Source organism: Scophthalmus maximus, chromosome 20, assembly GCF_022379125.1.
Source record: "Scophthalmus maximus strain ysfricsl-2021 chromosome 20, ASM2237912v1, whole genome shotgun sequence".
NCBI classification, from domain to species: domain Eukaryota; kingdom Metazoa; phylum Chordata; class Actinopteri; order Pleuronectiformes; family Scophthalmidae; genus Scophthalmus; species Scophthalmus maximus.
Genome location: NC_061534.1, coordinates 78870 through 87500, shown reverse-complemented (window position 1 = coordinate 87500; position 8631 = coordinate 78870). Strand labels below are relative to the sequence as shown.

The following is an 8631-nucleotide window of genomic DNA, read 5'->3' as shown; positions in this document are numbered from 1 at the left end:
TAATGTTTGATTTATATGAACAGAAACATACGTGTATTTATGTGTATAACTGTATGTAATATATAAATTTACATGTATATACAGGCTACAGTGTCTCTTTCTCTGTGTTGCCATGGTGACAGTGTGTCCAATCTGAGCTGTTACCTGATAGGTCGACACCAGCAGCTCCACTTTCTATTGGCTGATCAGGTTACAGGTCAGATAATTGATCAGTTAAGAGATGAAACTGTTTATTATGATGAATTGTTGATTAGTCATTGATCCTATTTCTATTTCTATTTCTATTTTTGTATTTGTACATGCTGTAGTACTTGTACTGCAGTTTTCTGTTGTACAAGTACTGGAGTCACTTCATTGTGTCGGGTGAGCGAGGATGAATTATTGATGAAGGTGAGTCTCTCTCTCTCTCTGGCAAACAGAAGAACGATGAGAATGAAAGAACAGAGAAGAAGAAAAGAAAGCAGGAGAAATGAATTGATAAAAAGAAGAGAGGAGGTGAAGAAACAACCGAAGAGAGAAGGTGAAGAGAGGAGATGAAGGAACAACAGAAGAGAGGAGGTGAAGAAACAACAGAAGAGAGGAGGTGAAGAAACAACAGAAGAGGGGAAGAGAAGGGGTGAAGAAACAACAGAAGAGAGGAGGTGAAGAAACAACAGAAGAGGTGAAGAGAAGGGGTGAAGAAACAACAGAAGAGAGGAGGTGAAGAGAGGAGGTGAAGAAACAACAGACACCTAAAGAGAAAAACCACAAAAACAGAAAAAGGAGAGAAAAAATAAAAGCGGAAACTTCTGTGGAATAGAAAACAAGAAGAGAAGAAGAAAAACAAAAGAGAAGAACGAGGGAATAAAGGACGAGTGAAAGAGGAAAAGATGAAAAACACCAGAGGGTGAAAGACAAGAAGAAGAAAGAGAAATAATAAAAAAGAGGAAGAGAAATGTGAAATAAAAGAGGAAGAGCAGAAAATCCAGGTGAGTCGACCAATCAGAGAGAAGCCGGTGCAGGGACTATTTATATAATATCAGAAATAGAGTAATACGAGTTACATATACTACTACATACAGGATATATGTAGTAATATATGTACTGTATATTAGTACATATACTACTACAAACAGTATATATGTAGTAATATATGTACTGTATATTAGTACATATATTACTACATACAGTTTATATATAGCGGCCTAGTGGTTGGTCGAGGTGACGGATGGAAAAGTTCCGGAAACTGTTTGACCTGAACTTGTGATTGGTCACAATTGCAGAATAAACGTTTCTCTCCCTCGTCCAATCAGAACGCAGATGTCTGATGACAGAACAAAAGAGGCGGAAAAAGAAGAGGAAGTCACCTGTACGCCCCTCCCCCCTCCTCCGTCCTCCGTCGCCATGGAGACGATGATGTCGCTGAGGAGGCGGGACCTGGTGTGCATTGTGTGTTTTGGTAGCTATGACCTAGCAACACGGTTGCCACGGCGCCTGCACTGTGGCCACGCCTTCTGCCAGGCATGTCTGAAGAGACTGGACACCGTGATCAACGAACAGGTGAGCGATGACATGGTCTGCACCACTGTGACGCATCATGATGACATCATCAGTTTGACGTGTTACGTGACGTTGTCCCGTCAGGTTTGGATCCCGTGTCCTCAGTGTCGACAGAACACGCCCCGGCCCAGAGGAGGCGCGGCCGGTCTGGACTTGGACTTGGCCTCCTTCCTGGGGGTGAAGGCCCAGACGACCTGCACCTCCTCCTGCTCCTCGTCCTCCTGGAGCTCCGGCCTCAGGGAGGGGGCGGCAGCTGGGGAGGCGGCCCGGGACGGGAAGCTCTGGCTGGGGAAGGAGGCGACTGACGACGGTTGGTCACACGGAGGTCTGGCGGAGCCGCGTTTCCATCGCTATGGCAACTGCTGCCCGCCGCTGTCCTATTGGCTGTGCTGCTGGTGTTGCTGTCAGGGGCGGGGCTGACAGACGGGAGGGCTTAGAGGGACCAATTAGAATGATGCTTTAGTTCCTCCACGTTGTTTTTTTCTGATGGATGTAAATACTTTATTTAAACATACTAAACCCACAACAGAAATAATGAGATTCAGAAACATATTTATCATCATATATAATATATATTATCATTATTATATCTGTACCAATAACACTGTAAAATAAAGTGTTATCAGTGAATATAAAGATCAGAAGTAAATGTGAGTAAAAAACATAAGAAAATTCATAACAGAGTCATAAAGAATGTTTTTTATTCCTAATCACATATTTGTCAAAAAGGAAAAAAAGGAACAATTCATATTAATGTTTCTTTTCATAAACATGTAGTTGACATGTAGTCACAAACACAAATGAACAATAAAGCTTCAAACATTCAAACTGTGTCGATGGATGGAACAATCTTTTATTTCAAAGTGTTTGAAAAATATCAATTTGACTTTGTTGTTTGTTGTGTGGGCGAGTGACATAGAGACTGTAGAGAGAGAGAGAGTGTTTGGCATCATGAGGAACAAGGCATTCTGGGAGTTTGAGTCATAATTAACAAACAAACATGTCGTCTTAACGTCCTCTGCACCACCTTCCTTACTGAGAAAATTACCCACAATGCCTTAAACACTTAAAATCTGTCTGAGTCTGCTAAGCCAATCAGAGTTGTCCGAGCCCCTCCCCCACTCTGATTCGCTGTCCGGGCGTCAGGTCGAAGCTGAAGTCTTTCGGAGCTTCGAAGAGCAGAACGATGGTCGAGCCCAGGTTGAACTCCCCCAGTGCCTCCCCCTTCTGCAAGGCCACGCCGCCATTATCCGCAGAGACCACGCCCCCCAGACACACCTCGTTGTCATCGGCAACATAACTGCGATCGTGGAAGGAGCCTTTCATGTAGCGAGGAGCGTTGGTCACAAGCTCCTGAGAACAGATGATCAATATTCATCAGGTGATGTCACAACATCACAACATATGAACATATGAGAATATTGCAAAAGACGTTTATATTAAATATGTTTATATTAAAACATGATCCTCGCCTGGTCGAAGTATACTCTGATGGATCCGACGTTCGTAGCTCCAACCGCCGTTAATGAGAAGAAGCCGTGCTGCCATTGGCCGCTGAGCGACACACGCTCGTTAAGACAGAAGAGATCTTTAACCCAACGAGCCACGCCCGGATTCACCGACATCAACGAGCCTGACGAGAGAGAGACAGACAGGTGAGAGAGGGACAGGTGAGAGAGAGAGACAGGTGAGAGAGACAGACAGGTGAGAGAGAGAGAGACAGTAGGAAGTAGGAAGCAGACTGGTGCTCACCTGGGAAGTGGCGTCGAAGCTCCACCCTCCAGTCTGTGGGCGAATGGAAACAGTGGTAGTCGCCTGGAGCCAGGTAGACAACCACGTGGAACAGGTCGTGGTCAGGTGACGATAGAAGGCGGTCCCTGAAGGAGGGGGAGGAGTCTGACGACGGAGAGAGAATGAGTCAAGGACCTTCTGCCCCACCTGGCCCCCCAGGACTAACCAACAAACACTCTCCCTCCACACCCACCCACCCACCCACCCACACACACACCCACACACACACACACACACACACACACACACACACACACACACACACACACACACACACACACACACACACACACACACACACACACACACACACACACACACACACACACACACACACTGCGTATTTGGTTTATATATTTTATATTTATATTTATAAGTTGATTTACCGCCTCCACGTGTCTGAGGACCCAGGAAGTTCTCCAGACTGTAGGTGACGCCCTTCACCTGCTCCACCTCAGAGTTCTTCACCTGACCAAAGTGGAGGATCCGCCCATCGGCTGGAGATGTCTGATTGGACAGACCAACAACCAATCACACAACAGAACCACAGTTATCACTTGACAGTCAGGCTGGAGGAGGAGGAGGAGAAGGAAGATGAGGAACAGGAGGAGGAGCAGGAGTGTTACCAGGCAGGAGGAAGATGAAGATGAGGAGGAGGATGAAGAGGAGGAGGAGTTTTACCAGGCAGGAGGAGGGAGGAGGAGGAAGAGGAGAAGTGTTACCAGGCAGGAGGAGTTTGAGGAAGAGGAGGATGAGGGGGAGGGGGAGGGGGAGGAGGAGGAGGAGTGTTACCAGGCAGGAGGAGCAGGAGGATGAAGAGGAGGAGGAGGAGGAGGAAGAGTGTTACCAGGAGGAAGATGAAGAGGAGGAGGAAGAGTGTTACCAGGAGGAGGATGAAGAGAAGGAGGAGGACGAGGAGGAGGAGGAGGTAGAGGAGGAAGATGAAGAGGAGGAGGAGCTAGAGGAGGAGGATGAAGAGGGGGAGGAGGAGGAGGAGGAGTGTTACCAGGCAGGAGGAGGAAGATGAAGAGGAGGAGGAGGAGTGTTACCAGGCATGAGGAAAAAGAGGAGGAGGCGGTAGAGGAGGATGAAGAGGAGGAGGATGAATGTTAACAGGCAGGAGGATAAAGAGGAGGAGGTGGTAGAGGAGGATGAAGAGGAGGAGGAGGAGTGTTACCAGGCAGGAGGAGGAAGATGAAGAGTAGGAGGATGAGTGTTACAAGGCAGGAGGAGGAGGATGAAGAGGAGGTGTTACCAGACAGAAGGAGGAAGAGGAGGATGAGTGTTACCAGGCAGGAGGAGGAGGATGAAGAGGAGGAGGAGGAGTGTTACCAGACAGAAGGAGGAAGAGGAGGATGAAGAGGAGGAGGAGGAGTGTTACCAGGCAGGAGGAGGAGGATGAAGAGGAGGAGGAGTGTAACCAGGCAGGAGGAGGAGGATGAAGAGGAGGAGGAGTGTTACCAAGCAGGAGGAGGAGGATGAAGAGGAGGAGTAGGAGGAGTGTTACCACGCAGGAGGAGGAGGATGAAGAGGAGGAGTGTTATCAGGCAGGAGGAGAAGGAGGAGGATGAAGAGGAAGAGTGTTACCAGGCAGGAGGAGGTGCAGACTGGTCTCACTGCAGGTTTGAGGCGGCGACAGAAGAACTCTCCGAGGTTCCTGTAAAGATGTAAATCCTCCACCGCCGCCTCCTAGTGGACAAAATGAGATTCACATGAAACAAACTGAGTCTTTTGTAAAATGTCTGCTTCGACGAGCTGGTCGCGACCTGCATGTTGACCCCGAACGTCCAGATGTAGGCGGAGAAAAGCGGCTTCCGGAGCCACGTGGGAACCTCCACCCGGTTCAGACGTCCCCAGGCCCGAGAAAGGAGGCGAGTCGGGAAGGAGCAGTACAGCGTCACCTGCAGGAGGAAACAGGAAACTACAGCTTCATCAGGAAGAAGAGAACCTGGAGAACATGAAGGAAGAATAATAATAATAATGTATCTTGTATCTTGTTTCTACTCTGTAGCACTTTTCATTGCTAAAAAGCAATCTGAAAGTGCTACAGAGTAGAAACATGATACAAGAAATATAAAAAAAATAGGTTTAAAAAGAAAAAACATCGGTAAGAGAAAAAATACAAAATTTAGGGGACTGCTTGTTTAAAAAGGGTTTTTCAGGTCCTTCTTAAAAGAGAGAGTGCTCTGTGGAGCCCTCAGGTGGTCGGGGAGGGAACAGGCGAGGAGCAGCTGAGCAGAAGGCTCGACCCCCCCATGGTGCGCAGCCTGGTCCTGGAGGGGTGAAGGGGGAAGGTTTTGTTTCCGGAGCGGAGGTTGGGTGAAGAGGATTGTGGTGAGACTAGATCTTTCAGGTAGGGAGGGGCATTGTCATGGATGCACTGATGGGTGAGGAGGGAGATTTTGTAATCAATCCTGAAAGAGACAGGAAGCCAGTGGAGTGAGAGAAGGACGGGTGTGATGTGGTCATATTTTCGTATCCTCATAAGGATCCTAGCGGTGCTTTTTTGGACGTATTGAAGCTTTTAAATGCTCTTGCCAAGAATCCCGATGAGGAGAGTTGGCAATGTTCCTGGGGTGATAGAAGGAGGTCTTGCACAGATGTTTAATGTGGGTGTTAAATGTAAGATGAGGTTCAAATCTTACACCCAGGTTGGTGACTGTTGATGTCAGGGGTATATTTTGACCAGAGAAGGTGATTTGGGTTATGGAGGATGACCTGGTGTGGGGTGCCAACTAAAACAGCCTCTGTGAAGAGAACCTGGAGAACATGAAGGAAGAAGAGAACCTGGAGAACATGAAGGAAGAAGAGAACCTTGAGAACACTGGTCCAGTTCACTTCCTCACTGGTTCAGTTCAAGTGGGCCTGGAGTGTCGATGTGTGAAGGTGAAGGTGAAGGTGAAGGTGAATGTGAAGACGAGAGAGAAGGAGTCGAGGACGTATCGTCTCCTACCTGTGTTGGTGTGGCCAGAGGGGGAGGAGCTCCATCCTCCTGTTGGCCCCTCCTTCTGTAGTGCTGGTAACCAAGGTAACCGCTGCCTGTCACCAACAGGAGGGGGAGGGGTCGGGGACGAGGCAGGAAACCTTGACCTGAAGAGAGAGAGATGATTGGTCCAAAGACCTGACAACAGCAACACCTGATGTCATCACCAGTGATCAGGTGACACATTTAAAATAGACACATTATATACTTTATATACTTCATACATTATATACCTCATACTTTATATACTTCATACATTATATACCTCATACTTTATATACTTCATACATTATATACTTTATAAACTTCATACTTTATAAACTTAATACTATATATACTTCATACATCATATACTTTATATACTTCATAGTTTATACATTTCATATTTCATAAACTTCAAACTTTAGCACTTTGAGATTGCATCTTGGCAATGAAAAGTGCTCTATAAATGAAATTAATTATTATTATTATTATTATATACTTCATACATTATATACTTCATATACTTTTTATACTTCATACATTATAAACTTCATATCGTAAGACTTTTTAACTTTTGAGGAGGAGATGAGATTAAGAGGATGAGGAGGAGGAGATAAGGAGGAGGAGATGAGGAGATGAAGAGAGGAGGAGAGGAGATGAGAGAAGGAGGAGATGAGAGGAGGAGGAGATGAGGAGAGGAGATGAGAGGAGCAGATGAGGAGATGAGAGGAGGCGGAGATGAGGAGGAGGAGAGGAGAGGAGATGAGGAGATGATAGGAAGAGGAGATGAGGAGAGGAGGAGATGAGGAAAGGAGATGAGGAAAGGAGGAGATGAGGAGGAGGAGAGGAGATGAGGAGATGATAGGAAGAGGAGATGAGGAGAGGAGGAGATGAGGAAAGGAGGAGATGAGGAGGAGGAGATGAGATGAGGAGAGGAGAAGGAGAAGATGAAATGAGGCGATGAGAGGAGGAGAAGATGAGAAGAGGAGGTGAGGAGGAGATACGGAGGAGGAGATGAGATGGGGAGAGGAGGAGCAGGAGATGAGTAGATGAGGAGAGGAAGAGATGAGGAGGAGATGAGATGAGGAGAGGAGGAGAGATGAGGAGAGGAGACGAGGAGGAGATGAGATGACGAGAGGAGGAGCAGGAGATGAGGAGAGGAGGAGATGAGATGAGGAGAGGAGGAGGAGAGATGACGAGAGGAGGAGGAGAGAAGATGAGGAGGAGGAGGAGGAGAGGAGATGAGATGAGGAGGAGGAGATGAGGAGATGAGGAGGAGATGAGATGACGAGAGGAGGAGGAGAGAAGATGAGGAGAAGAGGAGGAGGAGGAGGAGAGGAGATGAGGAGAAGAAGAGGAGAAGAGGAGGAGGAGGAGGAGGAGGAGAGGAGATGAGATGAGGAGGAGGAGATGAGGAGATGAGGAGGAGATGAGATGATGAGAGGAGGAGGAGAGAAGATGAGGAGAAGAGGAGGAGGAGGAGGAGAGGAGATGAGGAGAAGAAGAGGAGAAGAGGAGGAGGAGGAGGAGGAGGAGAGGAGGTGAGGAGTTGCAGACACTCACCTGAGCTCAGGTTCCTCGTCACCTGTCGCCTGCAGCTCAAACTAAAAACTCTGTGAACAAAGATGAAAAATGAAAACGGTGAAAAAAAATTCAGACGGATATCAGCGGGAACCCGAACCAGAACCAGGATCTGGACTCAGTGATCCAGTCTCAGTCTGACCAACAACAACAACAACAACAACAACAACCACTGCAGCAGAAGAGAAAAAACAAATCAACATCTTCACTTCCTGTTTCAGCTCCGAGTCATTAAATATGAATTTAATATGAATCCTGAGACAAACGTCTCTTCACTTCCGCGTCACTAACACAACAGATACGTCACACCTACGTCACGTCTCGGTCTCGCAGCCATAAAGGACACACGTCACTACTGATGACGACACGTTCACTCTCAGATCTTCAGTAAAATATAAAAGAAAATGTAAGAACCTGCAAAACACTCCGCTGCGCACACTCCACAAGGGCGCCGCCATGTTCTGTTGGCGGAAGTGACGTCAGTACCCAGCGTTTCTTACTTCTTCCTCCGTGATTGGCTGCGTCGTCACCTGAAGAACTGTCTAAATTATGATCTGTTAATATTTCTGCGGCAGAATATTTAAGAAATGATAATAAACAAGAAATATGTCAAATGTTGTAACATCTGTATGAATATTTATTGATCTATATATCTACGATCTTTATATCTATGAACATCTATTCACTATTATTTATTACATGTTGTTTTATTGGTTATTGATGTCGCTCGCTCAGTTGTAACCTTTATTCTCTTG

The 8631-nt window shown here is 46.7% G+C and overlaps 3 protein-coding genes and 1 long non-coding RNA gene across 5 annotated transcripts in view; 2 read left to right on the top strand and 2 right to left on the bottom strand.

Annotated features, from left to right (window-relative positions):
* The window catches only part of LOC118284542, a 3478-nt gene extending 3394 nt beyond the window's left edge, over nt 1-84 (top strand). The window contains exon 2 of the long non-coding RNA XR_004784898.2: nt 1-84. This exon is cut by the window's left edge and continues 1239 nt beyond it. This is a non-coding gene — a long non-coding RNA (uncharacterized LOC118284542).
* Nucleotides 1-1760, bottom strand: part of fer (fer (fps/fes related) tyrosine kinase) — a 13315-nt gene extending 11555 nt beyond the window's left edge. The window contains exon 1 of the mRNA XM_047329681.1: nt 1347-1760. The gene's annotated coding sequence lies outside the window, so the exon portion shown is untranslated. The remainder of the gene's footprint in view (nt 1-1346) is intronic.
* Nucleotides 906-2321, top strand: rnf224 (ring finger protein 224). 2 transcript variants are annotated; one of them, XM_035607309.2, is made up of 3 exons: nt 906-968; nt 1293-1539; nt 1624-2321. In XM_035607309.2, the coding sequence occupies exons 2-3, from the start codon at nt 1300-1302 to the stop codon at nt 1957-1959; spliced, it is 576 nt and encodes a 191-aa protein (XP_035463202.1). In that variant the 5' UTR covers nt 906-968; nt 1293-1299; the 3' UTR covers nt 1960-2321. The 2 variants fall into 2 exon arrangements, with proteins under 2 accessions (XP_035463202.1, XP_035463201.1); XM_035607308.2 differs by lacking the exon at nt 906-968 and having other exon boundaries at nt 989-1539.
* A 49-nt stretch (nt 2322-2370) lies between these two features.
* On the bottom strand, nt 2371-8395 carry pisd (phosphatidylserine decarboxylase). The gene is made up of 9 exons (XM_035607305.2): nt 8291-8395; nt 7859-7908; nt 6284-6420; nt 5097-5231; nt 4918-5019; nt 3717-3837; nt 3292-3435; nt 3012-3172; nt 2371-2892 (listed from the first exon to the last, which is right to left on the bottom strand). The coding sequence occupies exons 1-9, from the start codon at nt 8332-8334 to the stop codon at nt 2635-2637; spliced, it is 1152 nt and encodes a 383-aa protein (XP_035463198.1). The 5' UTR covers nt 8335-8395; the 3' UTR covers nt 2371-2634.
* Between the last annotated feature and the right edge of the window lie 236 nt (nt 8396-8631).

Bases quoted from the DNA above. Each gene is read 5' to 3' on its own strand.
- rnf224 (XM_035607309.2), top strand. From the start codon at position 1,300: ATGTCTGATGACAGAACAAAAGAGGCGGAAAAAGAAGAGGAAGTCACC. The intron at 1,540-1,623 runs GTGAGCGATGAC...TTGTCCCGTCAG, and splicing joins ACACCGTGATCAACGAACAG to GTTTGGATCCCGTGTCCTCA.
- pisd (XM_035607305.2), bottom strand. From the start codon at position 8,334: ATGGCGGCGCCCTTGTGGAGTGTGCGCAGCGGAGTGTTTTGCAG. The intron at 6,421-7,858 runs GTGAGTGTCTGC...CTCTCTCTTCAG, and splicing joins GACGAGGAACCTGAGCTCAG to GTCAAGGTTTCCTGCCTCGT. The intron at 3,173-3,291 runs GTGAGCACCAGT...CTCTCTCGTCAG, and splicing joins GCTTCGACGCCACTTCCCAG to GCTCGTTGATGTCGGTGAAT.